This window comes from Peromyscus leucopus, chromosome 1, assembly GCF_004664715.2.
Source record: "Peromyscus leucopus breed LL Stock chromosome 1, UCI_PerLeu_2.1, whole genome shotgun sequence".
NCBI lineage: Eukaryota > Metazoa > Chordata > Mammalia > Rodentia > Cricetidae > Peromyscus > Peromyscus leucopus.
In genome coordinates this window covers 91,017,667-91,044,639 of record NC_051063.1, presented here as the reverse complement: position 1 = coordinate 91,044,639, position 26,973 = coordinate 91,017,667, and the positions used below count along the sequence as shown (strand labels likewise).

General features: G+C 45.9%; 1 protein-coding gene across 2 annotated transcripts in view; it reads right to left on the bottom strand.

The window, feature by feature from the left end:
- The window catches only part of Rras2 (RAS related 2), a 75,253-nt gene that overhangs the window by 8,393 nt on the left and 39,887 nt on the right, over positions 1-26,973 (bottom strand). For both annotated transcript variants that reach the window (XM_028875880.2, XM_037211336.1), the window contains exons 2-4: positions 6,779-6,866; positions 5,337-5,439; positions 4,951-5,059 (exon numbers count right to left, since the gene is read on the bottom strand). In XM_028875880.2, the coding sequence (XP_028731713.1) occupies positions 4,951-5,059; positions 5,337-5,439; positions 6,779-6,866 (300 nt within the window). The remainder of the gene's footprint in view (positions 1-4,950; positions 5,060-5,336; positions 5,440-6,778; positions 6,867-26,973) is intronic.

Sequence of the window (26,973 nt, the reverse complement as noted above, 5' to 3'; positions counted from 1 at the left end):
AATAACAACGTCATTTTTATTTACCCACATAATTGCCAGGCCCAGTGATCCTCTGTCCTCCGTGTTGACTCAGACTCCCATTTGCAGTGGCTATCAGTTCTATGACCCTGAAGCGCAGTCCTAGAGACACAGCAGGTAACTGTTCTACCTACCTGTGACTTGAAGTACATATCCCTGGCGCATGGCCTCTCAACCCTTAAGACCCGAGACGCACCTAAGCAGTTCTCTCCCTCGCAGATTTAGATTCAGGACAGACTGAGACAGCGGGACCACATGAGACTGTACCCAGCATTCCAGAACCTGTGACAATTCTGTTCTGTACAGTGAGTTTTTCTCCCCAAGTAAATTCCTTTCTGCTTTAAGCAGACACCATGGATTTCTCGCATTACCCCTTTGGGGTCATATCTCTCAGCCTGAGATGTCTTCATATTTCTGATAATTCAGGTCTGGTGGTGCTGAACTCTTACATTTCATATGTTTGGGGAGAAATCTTTAACTCAATCTCATTTTTAAAGCAAGTATTTGCTGGACATTCATTTACAGATAACAGGCTTTTGCTCTCGGTACGTAAGAGAGGTCATCTTCTGCCTTACACTGTGTTTCCAGTGAAAAAACGATAGGAACATGTCATCTGCATTAGTGACTGCACACACTATTGTGACAGAACAGCTGAGAAAAGGAACAGATTTGACTCATAGCTTCAAGGTACAGCCCATTGGGGTGGGGGAGTCACATGACCTCCACAATCAGGAAGCAAAGAGTAATGAATGCCTGTGTGCAGCTCATTTTCTCATTTTTATGCAGTCCAGGACCCCAGCCCATGGACTGACGCCACCCACATTCACCTTTCAGTAGATATCCCTCACAGGCACACCCAGGGGCTAACCTAATCCAGGTAATCATGAGCATTCCCAGAGGCCTGTCCCCTCTGTCAATACTAACTCTGCACCACCTTTAACTTGGCTCCTCTGGGAGCAGTTTTGTTTTTCTTTAGCTCCTTCTCAGAATTTGTCTTTATCATCGGTCAATGAGCACTTTATTGTAACCTGTCTTGTGTTCTGGGTTTGCCTGAGTATCTTGGATGTGTACAACACAGTTTCCATCAAATTCAGAAATCTTCAGCCAGTACACTTGTACTGCCAGCAGCCTCTGGTGCATTTATCACCTCAGCTCCTGGAGGCTTGACTTGACCTCTGTGCACACCCCACGTCACATCCACCTCACAGTCAGTGCTTCCTAGAGCCTCAGGTTGCCAGCAGAGAACTGGCCCCTGTTCAGTGTCTGTCTACTGAGTCCGTTCTTCTGTGACATTTGTCTCTTCTTAACTCGGGTTGTGCTTTGGACTGTCTTTACATGACTGATTATTTCTGAGTGCATACATGGGATTCTCACATTCCTTTCCCCAGACTCAGCAACCTGAGTACAACATGCAATCAGTACTGTAAGACCCAGCACAACTTCACAGGGTCCATGTCCTGTTGCAGCCCAACAGAGGAGTCCACAGGTCTCACACAGTATTGGCATATCAACATTTTGTATGATTTTTTAATTTACCTGGCCTTTCTTCAAAATAATATGCCTGCCCTAAGGCTATGAGACTAAAATACATGCCAGATTCTACAAGCAAGTGACAATAAGTTAGGAAGCCAGGTGAGAAAAGGAGGCTTCACAGGGCCCTAATTTACAAAGAAAGGTTTCTATTTTGAGAAACCAATCATGGCAAATCCCTTCCTACCAAAAAAAAAGGTTCCATGTAGTCACAAATTCTCTTTCTTCCTGCAATATTATTCTCTTCTCTCAGGAGTATGAGGGTAGCTGTATGTGTACACATACATTTATTTGTTCATGTGCATGTAGGGATCAAAGGTCTATGTTGAGTGTCCTCTATTGATGGCATATGGTCCCACACTAAACCAGATTCAGCCTCTTGCTTTGCTCCCTCAGACATACACCTGCCTGAGATCTCCAGCACATACATAACTAATTCAGAAAAGCTTACTCCAAGCTAACAACTCACATCTTTAAGGTGACAGAAATATGACTTATTTCCTACTCCTATTTTATGACTTCACTGAAACTCCATTACATTTTTATGCACATGAATGTTATCTATAATCCCATGACACATAAACAGGCAGTGTCACAATATGCTGAATACCTGCAGACAGATGGAAACTACATGCTACACGCTGGCACTCTTTAGTACACAGGTAACTTCAAAAAAGCTCACACAGGGCCAGCAAAGTGGCTAAGCTGTGCAAGCCTTGGGATATGAGTTCAATCCCCGGGTCCCACGTAGGATGGAAGGAGAGAACCAACTTCCAAAAAGTTATCTTCTGATCTCCACAAGGATGCTGTATCATGTGAGCCAACATACATTACACATACACACATACACACAAATAATAATAATAATAATAATAATAATAATAATAATAATAAATGATTTTAAAATACATGTAGGACTTGGGGGGGCTAATAATGAGATCTGTTGTTTCCAGGGGTCTGGCCTCCTGCTGTTCCTCAACTGCTACTACCCGCTCTGGAGACATCTACACATTCCACGCTTCCCTTATCTGGAGTTACTGACACATAAACATTTGAGAAAGACGTTACTCCTACCATGGCGGCAATTAGCAGTGAGGGGCGGGCAGAAGTGAGTGTGAGACTGGAGCAGAGTCCTTCTCTGTGTAATCTGTCACCCTTCCACACCCAGCAGAGCCGAGTGCTGGAACCCACACAGAGAGGCCCCCCGCCCCCCCGGCCTAGATAATAAATGTAATTAAGTTCATCTGCAAGGACATGGAGAAAACAGACACCCAATTGTACACTTCGCACATCTTCTCTCTGTAACTTTGTAACAATGCACATCAGACAGAGGCCTAGCAGGAACCTTCTCCACTAATATCATCAAGGCACTTTTCTGAGTCTCAGTGTGAGACCAGGCGTCTGTCAGGCCTGCAGTCTGCATACCACACACCTCCCAGAGCCGCCACCAATACGGCCTGGTATATCTGCAGATAACAACACAGTGATGCCCACAGGCTGAATCATCACCTTACATTCATGTCTGAAATTCAGTATGTTTCCAAAATATTTCACAGGGGTTGGAGAGATGGCTCAGTGGTTAACAACACTTGCTGTTCTTGCAGGATCAGAGTTCAGCTCCCAGTACCCTCACAGGCTCACATCTATGTGTTACTCCAGCTCCAGGGATCCAATGCCTCTGGCTTCCATGGGTACCTGCACTCCTGTACAACATACCCACATGCAGTCACACTCACACACTCACACTCTCACACACACACACACACACACACACACACACACACACACACACTAATAATAATAATAATAATAATAATAATAATAATAATAATAAATTTTTAAAAACTGAACAAATACAGCACCGATCAAAGGTTGTGGGTTTTGTTGTTGTTGTTGTTTTGAGACAGGGTTTCTCTGTGTATCCCTGGCTGTCCTGGAACTCACAGAGATCTGACTGCCTCTACCTCCCCAGTGCTGGGATCAAAAGCATATGCCACCACCGCCCGGCTTAAAGGTCGTGTTTTAAACAGGTATAAAAAGAAACCTGCTCCCGTGCCTCATGTCCATCCGCTTTCCTGATGTCTGTATTGTGCCAACAAGATCTTAAGAATCTATTAACAGGGCTGGTGACATGGCTCAGCAGGTAAACGCACTTACCACACAAGTCTGGCAACCTGAACTGATGATCCCAGGTAAAGGTGGAAGTTGTTCTCTGACTTACACACACACACTGTGGCTCAAACACACACTATATGCACATATAACAACAATATTAATAGACAAGTAAGTAAAAAGTATCGGTTAACATGAGGTTACATGAAAACGAGGAAATATTAGCAAAAGAGACTAATATTTCAATGCTAGGCTCTAGATGTTGTGACGGAGGCTAAAGGGAATCCACACGGGGAACTCCACAGCAGAGGAAGCTGATCCCGTTCCAAAAAGACAGGGTACACAATACACACTGAGGGGTGCCAAAGAAACTAACACTGATGAAGGTCACTAGCGTCAGAGCTGGCCAATGTGAAGCATTAAGAGAAAATTCAGGTATTTATTAATTACACTGAAGAAAAATCCAAAGCCAGGTGTCATGGCGCATTCCCACAATCCCAGAAGGCTAACAACGCAAGCGGATTTTCCTTTTGTGATCAACCTGAACTACAAACGTCAAGCCAGCCTAGGCTACCCAGCAAGACTAGTTGGGGGTGTCTACATACTGTAATTGACCTTACAGCTATCCCTTAACTAGAGGAGACTGTGGATAAACAGTGAATAAATCAGGCATGGAGGGGTAGCTTTACGGTTCTGTGTGAGCTAAGCATGGCAGCACAGGCCTGTGATGTCAGCACTTGGGAGGCTGGGACGAAGAGTTACATGTTAAAAAGCAGCCTGGGCCACACAGTAAGACCCTACCTGAGAACAGCAAAAAACTGGAGGGGAGAGAAAGACATGGTTACACGAAAATTCGTCATCGGAGTTTGACAAATTGAATAATGGATATAAAAAGAATTTGGTTTTTTCTTCTTTTTTGCTTAAAGAAGAAAGGTGATTAAATTTTCTTTAAGAGGGAGGGGAGGAGAAGGAGACAAAAAAAAAAAAATGATCTTAACTTATAGTTTCTAGATGTTATCCAAGAAACCACATGAGCCTGGCACTAAAGCAGACATATGCAGGCTCATATAGAGAGCTTTCTGGGATTCTGTGTAAAAGTAATTTAAATATAATCCCCCCAAAGTTCCTTCACACTTTGCACATGCCAGTCTGTGAGACACAGTGTGCCAGACTCAGCACCACACTGGTGACGTGCCGCACAGGCTTTCTGAGCACGGGCACTCTATTGTCTCATTAAGTAAACCGTTGCGTTTTCACAGCTTCCCCAGCACGGAACTCCTCCCTCCTCACCTGTCTCTGATGATCCAGGTCGGCTTTATTGCCAATTAAAATCATGGGAAACTCATCACGGTCCTTGACTCTGAGAATCTGTCTTTGAAACTTATAGATTTCTTCAAAACTAAAAAACAATAATAAATAAATGCATTATGCTGAGAATCTAAATTCAGAGAATTTTGTGTTTCATTTACTACTGTATTGCCAGTTTTTGACTGTAAAGAAATGGAAATCTTAATTCCATAAAATAGCAATCTGGACAGAACCTACCACTCCTGATTTAAGCTTTCATTAGCAATAGTATATTACTTAGACATAGTAGTGGGTTTCTCTAAGACATTTTCACACACGTACACAATGGTTTTTGATCGTATCTGCCCCCACACTCTGATGGCACCAACCTGCCTCTGTCGGTGACTGAAAAGACCAACAGGAAGCCCTCGCCTGTCCTCATGTACTGCTCCCTCATGGCTCCAAACTCCTCTTGTCCAGCTGTATCCAAAACTGAAGAAACACAACAAAGAAAACGGTGTTTTCACTTGGTAAATCACCTCCCCACATGGGCAGCCCCCTCATGAGGTCTGCCACAGAGCCTCCTATTTGGTGTAAGAGGCAGTGGCATTCCTGTCTTAATATTTCATTTCTAACACCAAAGGCAGACATAATCTAATGGCAGACAGTTTCCGAGTTTATCTTCATCGCACAGATTGATTCTGTGGCTAGAATATATTAGCATACCAATTACAAGGTTAAAAATATCAAACACATCCAAGCAGATGGGACCAAATCAACTCTAAAAATCATCTGGTAATTTATCATCTCCGTGGAAAGATCTTGGAAAAGATGTCTGTAAGTTCAATCAAGAAACTGAGGTTGGGGCTGGGAAAACGGCTCAGTGATCAAGAGCACTGGCTGCTCTTCCAGAGGACCCAGGTTCTGTTCCCAGAACCTACACGGCAGTTCATAACTGCTTATAACTCCAGTTCCGGGGAATCTGAGACCCTCTTCTGGCCTCCTTGGCATGTGATACACATACATCCATGCAGGCAAAACATTCATGCACATAAAAATAAATCTTAAAAAACCTATGTTTGATTCATTCTGTCTCCCTCTCTGTCTCTATGTCTGTCTGTGTCTCTTTCTCCCTTCTCCCTCCCCCCTCTTTCCCTTCCCCTCTCTCTCCCTCCCTCTCTCCTTCTCCCTCTCCCTGTCCCTCTCTCCCTCTCTCCTTTCCCCCTCTCTCATTCTCTCCCTCCTCTTTCCCTCTCTCCCTCTTCTCCTTCTCCCTCTCTCTCCTTAGTCTGGCCACTAATGTATTTCTGACCGTCCTACTAGTTAAAACAACAGGGTCTTCTTCAGAGGGGAGGGGCTGTTAGTGTTAAAGCCTCTAAGCTACAAATTCCCAGTTAACAAATACTGAATCTCTCTACGGCCACTTTCCGTCTTAACATTTGCCAGAAGACATGAAGCGCTGAGACCTGATGTTCTTCCAACAACCCCTAATAAACACTTCAACAAGTTACAAACAAGATCAGCTTCTCCAGAACAAAAATCAATCCCGTTACTGTTTTCCTTTCCATCTGCTGAGGAGTATTTAAATGGATCAGCATGCAGATTCATCTATCAGAAGCAATGACAGAGAAAACATGGCCAGGACTAGCTCAGAGGCGGGGCCCTTGCCCAGCATGTACAAGGCCCACTGTTTACTCCTTAGTAAAGGGGCAGGGGAACCAGCTAGCGAAGGGCTTATATTCAAGATTAGCTAATAGTCCAGCTATACTATCTAACCTGAGAACATCAAATGTAACGCTTGAAAGCCAGGGCACTTTAGAAGTTTACTTACTGTCCAGGCGGGCTGCTCGGTCGTCAATCACACACTGCTTTGTGTATGAGTCTTCAATGGTTGGATCATAGTCCGTCACAAAATAAGACTGGTAAAACAATCAGAAAAAAAAAAGCCTTATTTTAAAATTCATTTTACTTCCTACCTAACAGTATCAGTTTTGTTGAATTCTGCTTTTTAGGAAACAACACATTTTAATTGTATTAGGTTATCTTAAAGATTTTATTTTTAATTATGTGAACATGTATCTGTGTGTATAACCTATGCATATTGAGTATAAATATCCAGAGATCAGAAGAGGGCATCAGACTCCCGGAGCTGGAGTTACAGGCCATTCCGAGTTCCAAGTCCTCCCTGTGGGTGCTGAGCGCAGGCCTCCTCCTGTGCAAGAGCAGCAGCACACACTTCTGACCTCTGGGCCACTGGGCTACATTTTCCCGTCTAGAGTATTCAGAAAGATTGCAAAAGATCTATTACATTTTTTTCCCTAATAGTTCTGGGCTAAGTATCTAGGAAAATAAGAAACTGTAATTCAGACCTATTCAACTTCACAAGTACCAACTATAAAACCAAAACAGGTAAAGATGGAGACAGCAAGAAGAGGGAAATGTGTGTCTGTGTGCTGCCCTGAAGAAACTGTCTTGAAGAGTATGTCAGGAATCATACAATTTCACTGCGATCTTTTGGCTACATTTTTCCTTCAATTATATTCCTCTGTTTATCAACGCTTTCCAACTGGCACCTTCTGAGAATGGACAATTAAGAAATCACAGTTTTCTCTTAAGATTAAAATCCGAGCAAGGTGTCTTACATCTTTAATCCCAGCACTCAGGAGGAGGAAGCAGGTGGATCCCTACGAGTTCAAGGCCAGCCTGGAGCAGAACAACAGAGAGACAAGAAAACAGTCATCACGGATGGGGTGTTGACATCATCCTGTTCTCAAGATCCCTCAGCTTGGCCATGGCTGACCTCCCACTGGCTTTGAAGGAGTGACTTTATTCGTTCCACACCAAGAGTCACTGGCAAGGGCATTATCCAGCAGGTGCGCTGCGCATGGGGTGGGGGGAGATTCATCCTAAGGACACAGAGTTCTTAAGTGACACCCCTCAGCTTGGTCTCCTATGTTCAGAAAGCAACTCAAACAAGACTAAAAGAAAGAGAGGCCAAAGGAAAACATTAGCCTGCCTGCTACTGTGGCTTTACATACTTATTTTATTTTGGGAAGAAAATGTTTCACATTTCATTTATATTTTAGGAATAGCCTTATATGTGTGATCATTACCCACAATTCTATTTCTTTCCCGACATTGTCATTTAAACACATGAGTTATTAAACAAAGCCAGTAATGAGCCGCCAGCAGCAGCTTTCAAAAGGAAGCCCCCCTCCATCACCACCCCACCCACACTTAAAATCAACAGGTGTGAGAACAATCCTGGGCAGGCTTCTGGCATCACACCTCTGAGAGCCACCACAGCAGTGGCAGGCAGCCCCTCCTCCACCCAGTCCGCCATGAGAGTGAACGGATAAAACTGCGTGTACTTTCAGAGTCAGGGGAACATTTTATTTAATGGGGGTGGGGGTTCCGAGGTCTCGTGTAGCCCAGGCTGACCAATAATTCATTCTGTAGCCCGGCGGACTTGAACTCCTAATCCTCCTGCCTATACTTCAAAGTGCTAGATTACAGGTGTGCACCTCTACTTGGCTCGTGATGAATTTCTTATGTTTCTTTACAGCAATCTGATGCTTCCTGCAATTACTTGATCCTGGGAAACCTGAATTTTATTACGCCTTCCCTGTGCGGTACTAAGAATGAAACTGAGGGCCTTGCCAATGTTTGGCAAGGGCCAGTCCCCGCTCCTCCAGCCAACAACAAGAAGAAGAATGAATGAGCAAGCATTGGACACATTTTTATAAACGTCTAATAGCTGGAACTCTTCAAACACAGCGGTGTTCTGTACCATGAGACTAAATGAAGACAGTGGCATGTGCTGTTGGTTTACAGGACCTTGAAGTTCACGGCAATTGTTTGATTTTCCTTTTAGTGCCTGCAGAAGTTTGCTTTTGAAGGGTAATTTCTGGAACACAATCTTATTAAGATTGCCACTTTCCTAACACAGGCACGCATTTGCCCACCGAATTTTTTCGTTAGTGTGTGTGAGTACACACATGTGTCCATGTATGTGGTGTATGTGCACAGACGAGAGCATCGCATGGGCTCCTCTGTTATTCTCTACCTACTCCTGCTGAGGCCGTGTCTCCGAACCTGGAACTCCTGGGGCTCGGCTAGAAGAGAAGCCAGCAAGCTCCCAACACGTCTCAGGTCCCTACACCAGTGCTGGGGTACACAGGACACACAGCTTGTCACACAGATGCTGTCCTGCCAACTCCAGGCACAGCCTTGAGAAGTGAACGCTCTTAACTGCAGAGCCACCACTCTGCTCCCACCACTTACACAAGTCTCCAGCCTAAGCCTGGTGTAGTGGTGCCCTGGGGGGACAGGGGCAGGAGGATCGGAACTTCAAGTTCAACCTCAGCTCCGTAGCCAGCCTAGGCCAGCCTGCCGTACAGGAGACCCTGTCTTCAAAGAACAATGCCACCACCACCTGAACTTAGAAACAGAATGAGGCAATGGGTCACCAATGAAAAGCAGTCTCTACGGGCTGGAGGGTTGGCTCAGGAGCACTGGCTGCTCCTCCAGAGGACCTGGGTTCAGTTCCCAGAACCCACATGGCAGCTCACAACTATCTGTAAGTCCAGCTCCAGTGTATCCTCTCTTCTGGCCTCCATGCGCACTGCACGCACAGGATAAAGAGACATACCTGCAAGCAAAACGCCTATCCAAATAAAATAAAAATAAATCTTTATTTTAAAAAAAGAAGAAACAGTCCCTGGCAGTGCTGAGTTTAATTCTAACTTCCAAGCTGTGGGGTCTGAGGTAAATCACCGCAGCTCGAGCGCTCGGCGCCCATGACAGAGGGCCAACGCCACAGCAGGAGCAGGGAGACCGGAGCAGCTCCAGTGCACTGGCCACTGTGATCACTTCGGCCCTAACAGTAACAGTAACAGTAACGGGGCTGCTGTGGCAGGCAGCTCCGCGGTGCATCACTGCCTGCCCTCAAGTCTAAAGCCGTGCTCCCTGTGGCGGAGGGCGGGGGAGGGCATCTGTAATAATCCAGCCCCAGTTACCCCAGAGCCACCGTGAGCCATCTGGAACTTGGCGTCTAAATGTTGTGAACCCAGAGAAGCTCCCATCTGGGCTTCGGAAAGCATTCTCAGGATGTAAGTGGCAATTACACAGATAAACACCCAGGCATAAATCTATCTTGCTCATTTAACATTTGTATACTTTGTGTGTGTGAAAAGATTACAACCATAAAATGTACTAACTGCCAATAGCTCCCTATTTCTTCTCAGTGGTTTTTGCTGCTTGTTTGTTTGGGGTGTCGTTTTCTCCCTTGGCATTGGGGGTGAAGAGAAGACAAGAGCTCCAACCCTGAACCACATCCCCAGCCCTCCTCTTACTTTTGATTTTGAGACTCGATCTTACTAAGTTGCCCAGGCAGGTCTTGAACTTACGATCCTCACACTTCAGTCTCTTGAGGCTCTAAGACAAGCTTGTGCCTCCAGGAGTGACCAGCGGTTAGTTTCTTTCCATAGTACACAAAAGCTTTTCAGTTTGATGTGTGCCTGACCAGCCACTACGTGAAACCCTTCAGTCCGTTCTCTTACACTCTTGCTTCAGAGTTCTAACTATAACATGAGTGAACACCCACTTTGCCCTCCTCAACGATGGAGCCCACCGACCCCTTTGATAGGACACTCAATCACCGCTCTCCTGCTGGGAACAAGAGAGTTACCAGAGATAGGGACCGGGCTGTGGCTTGGCAGCAGAGCACTTGCTGGGCATGCTCAGGTCAATTCCCAACAGCAACAAAATAACAAGGATACAGACCGGCTAAGCCAAACGACAGAACATCATGAGGTGCCAATATCATGCTTGCTCAGAAGACAACAAAATAAGAGGCTACGGCTGCAACTATGCATGGGAGCTGTGTATGTGTCCGCAGAGCCCCAGGAACTGACCAGAAAAAAACCAGCTGCAGATAACACTGGGGGGGGGGGTGCTGAGCTAGACATTGGGGCTTCAGGAAATCACGGCAGACCAAAAGCTTCCATAGGGAAGGTGGTTCTCTGGGTTTCCTGAGCACACATTAAAGGATACGTAGTAAAGAGTTCTAGCCAGAAGAATGATGATGTCCACTGAGAGGCCAGGAGACCTCCCACTGGAGAAGTTATTCCACTTGGAATATCTACTACTGCCCCTGATAAGATCTGATCTGGGCAGCCAGTGGTGGTAGTGATAATGCACGCCTTTGATCCCAACACTCTTGGGGCAGAGGCAGACGGATCTCTGTGAGTTTGAGGCCAGCCTGGTCAAGTTCTAGAATGGCCAGGACTACACAAAGAAACCCTGTCTCAAAAACCACAAATCAGAAAATAGAAAAGATGTGGTCTAGGTAAAGCTGCCCTTAACAGCTCAAGAATGTCATGCTGTGATGAGCGGGCAAGCTTCTTTCTGTATTCTCCACTCAGCAGGCTCTCTGCTTGGCCTCCTAAGAGAAGGACTAACTCAAGTGGCTGCAGGCTCGGTGAAACAGGGAAATGGGGAAGAGGTGACAAGAATGAGCTGCCCTTCCGCATTCCAAGGGACAATAGCAACGACCACTTTCTCCTGAGGCAAGCCTGGTGGGAAAGTGCAGTTCCCAGATACCGCCACAGGGCGGAGTCTGATCCACATCGGGAACTAGGGATCCAGCAGTTCGGTTAACTCCCACCCTTTTGCATAAAGAGGTAAGGAGGCTAGATCAGAGGCACCTCACACATGGCAAACACATTCCCGGGGACCTCTGAGCCATGCCACTCTCAGAAGGCCTAGGGGTTTTCTAAACAACACAATGTGGAAGGGGAGGTATAAAAAACTTAATAGTCAAAAAAATCTTTCAAAGTATCAGATCCTGAAAAGGCATATATGGGAGTATGTTACATTGTCAACAGAACTATTGCACGAATCTGACAGATTTCACCCTAATTTAAAAAAAAAAAAATGTAGACTGTAAGAGCTACAGAGTCAGAGCTGGGAAGATGGGGGGGGTGTCTGCAGATGCAGGAGGGGGACGAGATCAGCTAATAGAAATGAATACAACCAAAACATATGTATGGGAATCACATAATCATTACTGTATAATTAGCACATGCTAATAAAATCAACTGTAAGAGAACTACAGTCAAATCAAGAGGCTAAGGGTTCATTTCATGCCCTGGTCCTGAGCTTACACATGTCCTCTTCTTTTAGGCCGTTCTTCCTCCTCTTTCTCCCTCCTCCCTGCTCTCTCCCTCTCTCAACTACACGTGTATCTTCTGGTTACTTTTTCTAAAACTATATGGTGTCCACCATCTTCCCCCAACCCAGCCAGACTGTAAGCAGGGTAAGACAGAAACATTGCCTGGGAGGAAAGGGACAGGACTTCACAGCAGTTTCAGCACAACAGGGGCTCCTGCCCGGGCTCCATCCAGCCTGACTACTGTGCCTCTCTGAGCTGGGCACCCTGGCCCTAGCAGGCAGCAGGGCCGGGCACTTTCCTTGTTTACCACTTAACAGATTTTCTCACTTAATTCTCACAGTGACCCTTCCTACAAACACTTTTACACGAGAGAATTACACACTACTTCTTCAAGGCCGCCCAACTAACAAGCATGAGGGCTGCAATTTAAATTCAGACCTGATGCTAAGTCCACAATATCCTAAGAACTGCTATTTAATAAAATTCATTGAATATCAAATATCCACTGGCCTAGGAAATAAGGAAAAATACTGCTGAGAGAGAGAGAGAGAGAGAGAGAGAGAGAGAGAGAGAGAGAGAGAGAGAGAGAGAGAGAGGTCAACAAACTCACACCTCTGTCTTCTTCTGGGGCTCCTGCCCAGCTCTCCTAGGTGGGGATTTTAAAACACTCTAGATGCAGACTCCTTAGGAGTCTTTCCCCGACTCCACTCTAAGTCAGCAGCCCTACTGACACTTCCAGCCGCAAAACAAGTTTACTTTCCTCTATGATATAATAAAGCAGAACCTGAGATTTAATAACTGTTTGGTTCCTTTGATTAGAGGCATTTATAATGCCTTTTTTTAATGTCTTTTCTAAGTGTCTTCCTGCAGGCAACACGATGAGAAAGTGTGGGACTCTGGAGTCTGGGGACTGAAATTCAAGTCCAGAAGCCACACATGACAGATGTGTGAGTCCTTAGGTGAATTAAAAATCTCAACAGGGTGGGACAGGTGGCTGAGCACTTGAACTTACTGTTGCAGAGGCCCCAGGTTCAATTCTCAGCACCCACATGGTGGTGGCTCACAACCATCTGTAACTCCAGGATAGGAAGTCTTCTTCTGGCCTCCTCAAGTACCAGGGTACGTACACATGTACACACACACACAGAGAGAGAGAGAGAGAAGAGAGAGAGAGAGAGAGAGAGAGAGAGAGAGAGAGAGACACAGAAAGCACTCAGGCACTGAGATAAATAAATAAATCTTTCTTTTTAAAACCACTAAGGTGGATAACCCAATGCCCACTTTCAATATGGCAAAAAGGAAGATAACCCCCTAGAGAAGAGGTGCCTGAAGTCCACACAGTTACCTCTGGATGCAGGCCACCCATTTCTAGTGACCACTGTGTCCTCCCTCCTCCTCTCCCAACATGGCCACACTGGCTGACTTGCCTCACCTCTACCCTGCTGTACCTCCACTGGGAGCCACCAACAGAGGCAGCAGAGAAAAGCAGAAAGACTGGGGTGAGGGGGCAAGTTAGACGTCCAGGGTGTGGCTCTACCCTGGTCCTCCATGTAGGCAACCACAGAGCTCATGTACACCTGAACCTCAGCGTCCTTGTGTGTGAGACAGAAATAAAACACACAACACATGACACACAGTAGGCCTATTATAGTGCACACACCCCAACTCACATCCTTCTTTCCCTAAAACACCCCCAACACTCTCAGAAAACTATCTCCACATGTTCCCATCCCAGCTCTTCCCCTGAGCTTCAAGGGGGCAGCTCTGTGGCTAAGAGCTCGCCTGGAATACACAAGGCCCAAGGTTCTAGCCACAGAGCACAGAAGGATGTTCCCTTTCAAATACACGCGCGCAAATAAAAAGGGACTAGGTGAAATGCTATCAATGGAAGAATAAGAGAACGGTGAGGCACATCTGATAAAAATACATTTTACATACAGATGTGTATATGTTTACATACACACACACAAACCATAATGAAGCCTATTTTACGTATAGTTAGCATATGCTAATAAAAATCAACAATTGACATCTACTTGTTTTCAAAGGTATGAGACGGACTGTATCAAACTCAGTGTAGTGCCTCTCATGCCACTTCACTTCCCCTTTCGTCTGTCTTGTCGTGATGTGCACACGTGAAATGTGTGAACAAGCTCACTGGGATTGCTATGGAAAACTCTCAAGGCCTCTCTACAGGGTGCTCTTGCTCCTGTTTAACAGAACCCAGGAAAGCCTCACGGTCGTTTTCACTCTGTAACGATAATCTTCAAGCTGTTTTCAGGAACGCTCGACTTCCAATATTCAATGTCTCAAGTGTACTAGTCAGCACTCACCTGAGGCAAAGCTCCCCCCTCCAGTGGGGGGGGGAGCGGCACCCACCCTGCCTTCTCCTTTATCAAGCATCTCTCCTGCCCCACACCAACATTACCTCGGGCTCCTTCAGGGCAGGAACTGAAGGAGTGGGTAGGCATAGAGAGTCAAAGACCACCCAATGAACTTTGATGTTTTCTCATGAATGCCTGTGGATTTCCCGGGAGAGTCCCCGGATGGAGTGTGACATAAAATTCTCAGGCCTTGAATGAAACCTATTTACAACTCCCATCCCTGAATCTAAGAGGCTTTCATGGGTCTCCTGACTCAACCACCTTTCAAGTAGCCAACAATGCATGGTGTGTCTGTCTAGGTGGCTTTATGCTGGCTCCACCCAGCAGGCAGGAAATACTACCATCTTCCCAAAAGCAGGCAACTCACCATTCAGCCTCCTCCTCTCCCTCTGCTCCACCCACTTGGGGCCACAGATCTAGAGACTGCCACCCTGATCAGTATGTGCACCCAAACTGCCAAGCTCTCAGAAAGTTTGTTAGAGACCCCCTCCCCACCATTTGGCCTTCATAAAGAAGACTTCAGAAAAACCCTCATGGGTGAGAGAGAGAACTCAGCAGTTAAGTTCATTCATCTCCCTGGATCTGAGTTTGATTTCCAGCACCCACACCTGGTGGTTCACAACCTCCTGTAACTCCAGCCCCTAGGGAATTCTCACCCTCTTCTTGGCCTCAAGTGGGGACCGGGACTCATGTGCACACAGACACAGACACACACACACACACACACACACACACACACACACACACACACACACACAAGTAAAAATACATCTAAAAAACGAAGAAGCAAGTCTCTCATTTACTCCCGAGGTGTGGAAAGAAGGCATGCAGAGCACATCCCAGCTCTCCACAAACATCCCTGAACTTTCAACACCTCCCTGGAGGTAGGTGTGGCCTAAGTGTGCAAAATCCTCTGTCCTGGTCCTTGGAATATGAGATGTGGGCGCCACCTGCTTTATTCTGGACCTCTGGGGCTTCAACAGAACTAAACAGTTTCGTTCCAGTTAAAATCCCACCATGGACTCCCCGGATCAGATAGGCCTTGGCCAGACCCCCCACCATAGCTCACACTTCTCAGGACTTCCCAGGAGTCAGTGCCTTGCCATCCCGAATACAGGCACAATCTCAAAATATGGGCTGCGGGGAAAGCCAATCGGTGATGGGGAACCAGGGCCCTTGGCCATGAGCAGGCTCTGTTCTCTAAACAAACACGGGGATTCCTCTGCTAACCAGCACTGCTGCGTCAGGCAGCTGCGGCCGGGGCAGCCTCTTCCTCGTGTGGCTCTGCAGCAGCTGTCCAGACACAGAGAACCTTTGTTCTTTCTCACCACCACCCTCTCTAACCTTTATGTCAAATGTTCCCATATGACTGGTATTCCTCAAGTGGCCATTTTTTCCTAAATGAATTTATCTCAAGGAACACAATTAATTACAGGCATGGTCATAATGTATGCCCTGGGACTCAAATGCAGATTAATAAAAGCTACACTAACTCCAGTAAGCCCTTTAGTTTACTTAATTAGCAAAACTGAGGCTTCGGTAAACACTAATTGTCCCAGGCTGTCTAAAGCCAGCGAGGGTGCCTAGGGACTCGAAGTCACTTCTACACACCTTCAGCTTGGGGCTGCAGATGGATGCACCAGTTACATCACCACAGGAGCACAGCATAGTCCATTACAAGCCCGCTCTGCTGCAGAGTTGTTTCGAAGTCAATTCTGTGGGTCTCATTTTCCCCCCGGACTTTTTTCTTCCTAAACGATGGTTGTACTCACAGGCCAGAACATAGAAATACAGTCCTAAGCCAGTATCAGCCCCCAGTTCTAAGCTCTAAGGCATCATCAACTGGCCCAAGAGGAAACGGAAAGTGGATTTCTTTGGCTGTTCCAGGGTGCAGAGCCAGCCAGATCAAGACTCATGAGAGGCACTGTCTTGGGGAACCTCTTGTACTCCCAGCCTCTTCCGCCTGCCTCCACTCCCCACTCTCGCTCTCTCCCGGGTTTCCGCTGCCTTCTAAAATACTTCCTTTGCACAACATCACCTAACACCTCCCTCTCTTCCCACTGTTCCCTTCATTTCCAAATTAAAAGTAACAATTCCCTCTGGAACCCTCAGCTCACCCAGAGGCAGGAGGTGGAATATCCCAGGGTAAATCGGAGCACACTACAGTAGACAGTTCGCCTCAACCTACGAACCAAATGGCAAAATCCAGGCTGGGCTGTAGCTCAGTGGACAAGCACTGAGGAAAGGAAGCACACACAAAGTCTTGGGGTCAATCCTCAGTGTTGCATCCCCGCCCCAAAATATTCTGAATTAAAGGCAATTGTTAGTAACATTCAGGTCAAAATGAAAAAGAAGAGCTCCGTCCTCCGTGGAGGGAAAATTACTAGAGGGGGAAAAAAAAATCACCATTTCGTGGTGTCAGCTCCCTAACAGCCTTGGCTTATTAAGCACCTTTTATTCTCCTAAACACACAGGTTCAAAGGAGAAATAAAAGGTCTCTTCCTGTTCTCTCCCAGTCCCTCCACAATCCTAACCTGCTGGACAGGTTATTCACACCTGATCGGACAAGAAGACACAAACATGCTGTGTGCAGTTTGGAAATGGCACAGGAGGGAGGGGCTACTATGGCCCCAGGCACTGTGCATACATATAAACCATCTGGGGACGAGACGGGCTTAACTGCGTGACCTACCACCGTACCACTCACAGGACCTACTCATCTTCTGGAGCTGACATAACAGTTAGCAGGCAACAGGCAACGGGAGGTCAATGGCCTATTTCATGTAGCATGGTAAAAGCTTATTTATTGCCAGAGCCAGAGATGGCTCAGTAGGAAAAGGCACTTGCCACCAAAGCTAAAGACCTGAGTTCAACCCCAGTACCCACAAGGTAGAAGGAGAGAACCAACTCCCATGAGTTGTCCATAGCATCACACACACACACACACACACACACACACACACACACACACACCCCATAACCAAATTTTAAGTTTTACATTCATAGCAATTATTGTATTTTTATTTCAATAGATAATACATTAAACACTAAATAAATATTTAAGCGTAAGAATTAGTTATGTTTAGCTGTACATGCCTATAACATCAAGCAATCAGCAGTGCTGAGGCAGGAGAAACATGAGTTTGGGGCCAGTTTGTGCTACATAGTGAAACACTGTATTCAAAATATAAGAAATAAAAAGAACTGCAGCACAGACAGAAGTCACACAACAGGGACAGCCTGGCTGCGTATCACCCCATCCCTGAGAAGGTTCTGAGTAAATCCCTTAACGTCTCTTTCCGGTGCCTTTCGGTTCTTGCCTGGCGGGAGCTCACTCCTAGGGCACTCACACATCTCCCTTGTCCTTTGCACTCCAGTGGCTGCTGCCTAACTTAGCTTTCCTTACCTCCATCTCATGGAGACCACAGCTGCCTGAACGGCACTCCTTAGCTGGACCTCTGGGGTACACAACTGCCAGGGCTCCATCTGGACCCTGCTTCTCTGTACCAGGATCCTCCTCCCTGCCCCCTGGTCCTTGCTGCAGAGCAGTCCGGCCTCAAAGCCCGTACAGAGAGTTTCAGAATCATCTGCTTTGGTACTCATCTGACCTTGACATACAGCAAAGGCGACCGCTGCTTCTATTTGACCCTAATCCTAACATCGCCACTAACTTTCCCAACCCCCGGGCATCTTAGCTCTGCTATGACTTTAGAAGTTTGTCTTCTTCTCTGAAATCTTTTTTTTTTACAGTGATAATGTCTTTGAAAATCCAGGCTCTTCCCAGAATCCAACCATTTGTGTTTTTTTTTTTCTTATTTGTGTGTCTGTGTATACACATGAGCACACGTACATGCATACCACAATGTGTATGTGAAGACCAGAGGGCAACTTGCAGAAGTCAGTTCTCTCCTTCCACCATGTGAGTTCAGGGACCTCACTCAGGTCATCAGGCTTGGTGGAGAGCCAGCGCCTTTATCACACAGCGACCTCTCAGGCCCCTTTGGGTGCTTTGAAAGTGTTACGGGAGTGTAATTCACACACCAGAAAACTCCCTGGTGCAAGTCCATCACTCCAGGCTTTTTCAATCTTTGCAGGTTGTGCAACGCCGCTGTCTCTCTATACCCCAGAAAGAGTCCCTTAGGCACTAGCAGCCGGTCTCACCTCCCAGCCCTGAGGCCACCAACCCAGCCAGCTGCTGTCTCTCTAGACATCACCTGCATGTGGTGTCATCATATATGGTCTGTGTCTGGCTTCTTGTCACATTTTCAAGATCATCCGTTTTCACAGCCTGTATTAGCACTTCATTCCCCATTCCTGGTTTTACGACAGCGTTTCTGGAAACACACTTACATTCATTCACTATCTGCAGGACAACTTGGCTGTTTCCAAACTTGGGCTGATATATGAACACTAGATTTTGTATGTACATGTGAAAATACACATGCATGTCTACTTTTCTTAAGTATATTTTTAATGGTCGGTTACTGGATCATATGGTAACTTTACTTTTCGGGTTGGTTTTTGGTTTGAGTTTGGTTTCGGTTTTGTTTTGAGACAGGGTCTCACTTACGTAGCCCTGGCTAACCTAGAACTCACCATGTAGGCTAGGCTGGCCTCGAACTCAGAGATCTGCCTGCTTCTAGCCTCCAGAATGTTGGAAGTAGAGATGTACACTACTTTTAACTTTCTGAGCAATTACCAGTTTTCTAAAACTGCGGCACCCCTGTTCACTTTTATGCCTCTTAAGCCCTTGCGTCCCACGGATCTCACCTATATCGAATGTCTTTCTGCCTATCACCATTATAGTATACACTGAAATGTTATCTCAAACTTTTGGTCTGCATTTCCCTAATGGGATATTGAGTGTCTTTTTCATATACTTATTGGCCATATGTATAGCTTCTTGGTAGAAATGTCTATTCAAATCACTGTCCACTTTTAAACAGAATAAGAAACTACTTTACAGCCAGCTATGGTGGCGCACACCTTTAATCCCAGCATTAGTGAGGCAGAGGCAGGAAGATCTCTGTGAGTTCAAGGCCAACTTGGTCTACACAGTGAGTTGCAAACGAGTCAGAGCTACACAGAGACCTTGTCTCAAAAAACTTCTTTCTATACTCGATATAAACCCATTGTCAAATAATGGTTGGTGTTTATTTTCCCCCATAGCCTCATTCTTATAAAAATCTCCCTGTCACAAATCTAGACACCATTTCTAAATCTCAACCTGGGGCCCAAAGTCCTGTTATTACCAGTAAGTCTCCCTAAGTTCAGCACACAGCGAGATCCTGTGCAATAACTGTTCCCATATCTCACAAACCATGTATATTGTCCTTCCATGAGTATCTGTCCAGGATAAAGACTCCTGCTGCTGTAACCACACTCTAACACCCCAGCCTCCTGCGAGCCCTGAGCCTCCGCCTCACACTGGACTGCTATGCCTCCACCAAGCCCTCGGTGGGTTCACCTGATCCAGTACATGAGCGCACTCCTCAATCAGATCTGAGGTTCCATCAACATGTCTTGTGCCAAGGAGAGGGAAAATATCACTGACACAGAAGTGTCTAAGATGACTCAATTTTAGAAACACTCAAATGTTGCAGGTGATACATCTTTAAATGGGTGAGAAGCATCAGTTTTAGACAAGTCTACATGACTGATGTCATTATCCTTATTTCACAGATCAAATCACTGAGGCTCAATGGTTAGTTAATCTGTCAAAGGTCACAAAGACAGTAAATTGGTAGGATCCAAATCAGGTCTGACTAATTGATTAGATAGGGAGAGAGGGAGACAGACAGACAGACAGACAGACAGACAAATAACCAAACCACTCCTCCTGTGCTGCGTTCATTAATCTGCCATGCCCACATCCTAGATTACAGCCTGTACTCTGTTTGTTTGTTTGTTTGTTTGTTTGTTTGTTTTAATCCCGCTGCCCCTGTGGCACAGTCGGTCATGAATTTAGTTACAGATGGTGTGATGGCTCATCTTCACCGTCACTCTAACTAGATTTGGAATCACCTAGGAGGCAGGACTCTGAGAGGGTATTTCCAGACGAGTTTAGCTAAGAAGGGAAGACCCACCCTGAATGTAGTGCCACCTTCCCCTGGGCTGGGGTTCTGATTGAATAAGAGGAGAAATAAAAAGAGAAACTGAGTCAAGCACCAGCACCCACTCCTCTCTGCTTCCTGATGTCATGTGACCAGTCGCCTCATGCTTCTGCTGCCTTCCCACCACGATGGACTCTGTGTCTTCTCTTAAACCATGAGCAGAAATAGATCACTCTCTTAAGCTGCTTCTATCAAGTTTTTCACAGTCACAAGAAAAGTAACTAAACATTCAAAGTCAAAATGCTGTTTCTACATTCATAGTAACTGCTCAAGAGTATCAGTGTTAAAAAAAAAAAAAAAAAAAAAAAAAAACCCACAAGGACTGAGAATATAGGTCAGCAGCTGAGCACTCGCAAATAAGCTTTGACCCAACAAGTTCACTTCTAGAAATACATGTTTATCTGTGAAAACCCGACATGTTCAAGGTCACTGATCACTAAGTTATCTTTCAATTCTTTCCATATCAATACAGCAGAAAGAAGGGCAGAGATTAAGGGGTTGGGAAGGTAACAGAAGGGTAGAGAGTTTGCCTAGCACCTAGCATGTACAAGGCCCTGGATATGGTGTCCACACCACAAAGCAGAGCAAGTCAGAATGACTCTCTGTACTAATGCAGAGTCATTTCAAGATACGCAACTGAGTAAATACGCTCACTTTACAGATATGCTCTATACATAAAATGCTTCTAGAAAGATATACAAGAAAGTGACCAACTTCCATTACATATGGAGAGAAGAACTGGGTTGCTAGAGACTTGGGTGAGAGGAAATTTTTCTTGAAGTTTTTGAGGCATGTGAATGAGAAAAGAAAAGGGTTTTGAAAGACCCGGATCAATTAACACACACTCCTTGGTAATGAAAGCTAGATCCAGCCCCTTTCTCTGTTTTTAGGTCTAAGTGAAGAATTCGCTCTTTCTGATCAAGTTTTTCCCAGCACTGTAATGTTACTGTAATATATTCAGCTTATACAATGTGTCAAAAACAATCAGTGGGTAATGAAGAATGCCTGAGTTTGTGATACACGGGAATGTTAGATTTTAAGAGAAGTTTTGTCACAATTGAATCTCAGCTACTTTGTAGCTGTAGGGTTTACAATCATCCCGTCCCCATAGTTGACACCAAGGTTAATTGCTTGCAAAGTTAAAATGATAACTACTTGCCAAAGTTTGTAATAAAGACTGAAATGCAACATGGAAAAATTCTCTAAACTTGGAATACCATGTGAAGTGTAAATTATGGAACAGACAGCCTCTCCAGGTTTTACACAGTTAAGTGCTGGAAAGAGCATGACCTCCACTGAGTCATCAGACCAGGACATCCCACTTAAATACTACGTGACTCGAGAATGTTTCTTAATCTCTTGAAACTCGATTTCCTCACCAATAAAATGGGTATAACTTCATATCTGAAAAGTCCATTGTGAAGATAAAGTGACATTGTAACGTACTTGCTATATGGCTTGGCTCAAAATGTAAATTCAAAACTTGGCTCTCTTCCCTTCCAAACACAGAAAGAAGGGAAGGCTCTCTAGTGGCAGGTAGGTGGCCAACTCCTAGCTGTAACTTCTGCTACCACAGGCTCCAGCTGCTGCTCCCTCTTCACTTCCTAAACAGAGAAAAGTCTGTCAACATAAAACCAGAAGCCCAAAAAGCCGGGCTGTGGTGCTGCACACTTTTATTCCCAGCACTCAGGAGGTAGAGGCAGGCGAATCTCTGAGTTCGAGGCCAGACTGGTCTACAGAGTGAGTTCCGGAATAGTCAAGGCTACACAGAAAAACCATATCTCTAATAATCAAAACTACAAATAAAAATAAAGCCAGAAGCCCACATTCTATTAAACTGTAAGAACTCTACATGAATCTCCCTCACTCAGATTCACTGACCAGCCCTCAAGCAATGTGCACATGCCAAGAAGCCACAACATGCCAGCCACTGTCCATGAGCTGGGAATCAAAGCCTGGCTTCTCAGACACTGCTTCTAAGTTCTGAGAGGGCCCTCCATCAACAAATAAACACTGATAAATCAGTAAGGGGGCTCTGGAGAGAAAGGAGACAGACAACATGATGTGAGTGGAGAAAACAATGGCCAGAGCCACCTTTGCTAATCCTTACACACTGAGAGAACCTGAGCCGGAGTGAAGGAGTGAGCCACGCTGCTCCTAAAGGGAGGATCAGAGTGAAACTCTGTGGGGCACACTTGAGGACCAGCAGGGAGTGGAGCACGGGAAAAGCAAACTAGCCCCTGAAGTCAACTAGGAGGCAGGCTCGACCTTGTGGGTCTCAGTGAAGACTCTGGATTTTCCTCAGAGTAAATAAGGCCACTGGCATGTAACACCGGCCACTGTAGGAAGTCTGACTGTGGAGGGTGATAAAAGCGACTGGAGCCTACTTGAGAAACTGTTAGGATAAATCATGGGGAGCAAATGGCTTCCCCTGGAGGGGGCTAGGGGTGGGGTGGCTGCACCAGTCTGTGTGAGGACCCGCAGGTGACAAGCTGAATGTGGATTTAGGGTCTGTCAGAGAGGGCTGGGCTGACACTAGGACTTCTGCCTGACTAACTGGAAACGTGGTGGCCGTCATCTGGCAAGCTTCGGCAGGCAGCGGGAGGGAGGGGGGCAAAGAGAACTGAGAACTGACAGGGGCTCCGTGTTCTGTCGTCACACCTACTACACATCTGATTCACGGACACTGGTGAGAGGACAACACTGGGCACAGGATCCTAAGATCACAGAGGAGCAGGGCTGAGGTCCACAGGAAGGGGCCACAGGATCCTAAGATCAGAGAGGAGCAGGGCTGAGGTCCACAGGGAGGGGTCAGGACAAAGCCCATCCAGGCAAGGGAACCATGGAGAGATGCAAATTGAAACTGTCGGAAAAACAAAACAAACAAACAAAAAGTAGTAGCCAGGGGCCATGAGAGGGCTTAGCTGGTAATTTAGTGCCCACCACTGAACCTATGAGCCAGGCTCAATTCCCTAGATCGCCGCCATGGTGGAAGGAGAGAACTCTGACTCTAACAGCTTGTCTCCAGTCTCCCAAGTGTGCCATGGTCGGCGTGTGCACATGCACACACTGCCGAATTAGAACATGTAATGAAAAGAACTTGTTAAGGAAAAAAGCAGTCAGGAGGTCAAAGGGAGCAAGTGTTTTTACAAAGCTGGGAAAGATAAACAGGTGTCACAGGTGGCCGCGTCCCTGTGATCAGACAGAAAGCATGATGGCCTCCAGTGTGGGCCAGGCTCCGCTCTACCTACCTACAACATGCAGATAAAGGAAGAGGGAGAGAGAGATCAGCGGGATAACTGTGCAGCCGCTTATAAAGCGGGACGGAAAGGAGCCCCAAGCTCCCAGAACCCTCGTCAGCTCTGGGTTAACCACCCGTTTTAGACAAGGAAGTTCTTTACTCCTTGGCCTGTGTGTCCCTCTCTTCTCTCACCCTGGCTGTGCTTTCCTTCCGGCCCTGTCAGGCAATGGCCTGAAGAGTTCTAACACTTCCTGTCTAAGGACATGTGTCAGGAACCTTCCAGACACAATCAGGACAATCTGTATCTTCACGCCACTCCTGGTACTTCTCTCAAGATTCTGTGACTGGGGGGGTGGGGGGGGGATTGGTTTAAAAACATTTGAAATAGGCCAGTCATGCTGGCCCACACCTTTCATCTCAGCACTCAGGAGGCAGAGACAAGGGGACCTCTGTGAGTTAAGGCCAGCCTGATCGACACAGCGAGCTTCAGGGCAGCCACAGTGAGACTATCTTAAAAAATAATGGGAGGGGGGGTGTGCGAGGCGGTGGCGCACACCTTTAATCCCAGCACTTGGGAGGCAGAGGCAGGTGGATCTCTGAATTCGAGGCCAGCCTGGTCTACAGAACAAGATCCAGGAAAGGCACCAAAACTACACAGAGAAATCCTGTCTTGAAAAACCAAAAGGGAAAAGGTAGGTAGGTAGGTAGGTAGGTAGACAGACAGACAGACAGACAGACAGACAGATAGATAATGAAAAGGCTAGGCGGTAGTAGAGCACGCCTTTAATCCCAACACTTGGGAGGCAGAGGCAGGTAGTGAGTTCCAGGACAGCCAGGGCTACCCAAAGGGACCCTGTCTTGAAAAACCAAGATGATGATGATGATGATGATGGATATAAAAATAATGTATTTAGGAAAAATCAAGTCAGTTTTATCTGAAAGTCATTTTGGTAACATATTTTAAGTGTGCTATTTCACAGAACATAGCCAAAAATGACGGAAACCCACTGCACATTACAAAAGGTGTATTAGCATAATGTGTCCTAGCAGCTGCTACTATGAAACAGGTAATAGTCTGCGTGTCCCTGAAATGACCGGGTAAATGAAACACGGCACATACATCACAGGACAGTCATCAGCCACTGAAAGGAATAAGCCAAGGCCTGGACAGACAGCACAGTGGGTTGCTGCTGTGCAAGTATGAGTACCAGCCAGTGGATCCCAGGGCCTTGCGGGTCAGTTAGCCTAGTGGTCAGTTAGCCTAGTCAGAAAGGCAAGCTCACCAAAAGGCTCGATCTCAAATCGTAAGGTGGAGAGCAATAGAACAAAACACCTGACGTGGGCCTCTGGCCTCCATAGGTTCGTTCTCGTTCTCGTTCTCTCTCTCTCTCTCTCTCTCTCTCTCTCTCTCTCTCTCTCACACACACACACACACACACACACACACACACACACACACACACGAGTAAGCTTCCATGAGTGGGCTGAGAGAGTATCTACCACATACTAAGTTCAGCAGATACTTGTGAGACACTTTGTGCCTAGGAGTTGGCGGTACAATTTCTGAACTTTACATTTCAGTAGAAAGAACACATAAACAAGAACAGAGATGACCATTTCTTGAAATGCATGCAACAAAATACCACAACAGACTAATGTGGGTAGTGGGTGGAGAAGGGAAATGGACTGTTGTTGTTTTTACAAACTGTAATGTTGAATGGTATAGCTATAAGCTAATATCAATAAACTTTGCCAACAGCTTTATGAAGTCTACACCACTATTTCATTTCCACAATAAGAATTAAATTCTCAGCCCTGTCCTCTCAGAATGGGAGAGAAGAGAGAGTGTCCTCACCAGTTTCCCCCCCAAACCACATACCTGGAGGCCGGGCTGGTATTTCTCAGAAAATGACTGGGCCAGCCTCTCACTCCTGATTCTTTCATCTCGTACAACCAGTGGCAAGTTGCAGTTGTTTTTGTGAAAATTCCCTTCTGATGGTACACAGATTTAATTCAGACTAGATCACTGGACAGACTATGAATCTTTTAAGCAGAGACAAACATGACTTACATTAAAATGAACCACAAAAACATTCGTCTTACAGAAATAACCAAGAATGTACGTTTTTTTTAAATTCAAGACAAAATGGCACAGTCATAGAATTTAAGACCCTGCTCACACCATTTAAAGTCTTAAATTATAGTTTGTGTGTGAGTTCTGCCTAATTTCACAGCACAAGACTGCCACATCAAGAGTAACCACACAACTGAATTCCAAATTACATTTAGAGTGTGACGTCGTAGCTAATCCATAACTATTATTACATCTGGTAAAAAAGGACCTTCACCTGCTTATTAGCAAATTTGTGGTGAAGCTAACTCACTGTAGTGGGTTGAAACGGGCACCAAGAACACATACATACCCAATTCCTGAGCCCTGGTGCCTGTGACTAGGACCTTATTTGGAAATAGGGACTTTGGTAGATATAATTAAGAAGCTCAAGGTGAGATCATTCTGGAACTAAAGCCAGTGACTGTTCTGCTTATGAGAAAAAGGAGACAGTGATCTGAGGCACAGACAAGACCCACAGAAGGCCATGGGAAGGTAGGCTCAGGCAGCCTGGAGTGAGCTGCTAAGGACATCCAGGCAGGTGGGCAAGCGGTTCTCCCTTTGAGAGTTCAGAACCGACCAATCCAACCAACACCTTGGACTTTGGGCCTCCAGAAATCAGAATATAAATTTGGCTTGCTTCAGCCACCAAGTTTATGACCCTTTGTCACAGAAGCCCCAGGAAGCTAACATATCAAATCTGACCCTCGTGTGTGTGTGTGTGTGTGTGTGTGTGTGTGTGTGTGAGGGGGGGGGCGTGCGGAGGAGAGAGAGAGAGAGCATTTAAAAACCACGAGGAATTCGGAACAGAAGTACTTTCTCCTCTTCAAGCTACTGGAACAAGAAGGCAAACTGTCCACACGCTGTCCATCTTACTGCTGGTGTGAGTTCTTTCACTGGAGAATCAGTTTCCAAAAGCAAAAAAAAAAAAAAAGTGTGGGGAATGTTAAGTCCTGTCATTTTAAGAACATCATCAGAATAACTATTTGTTTCATAATGTATCA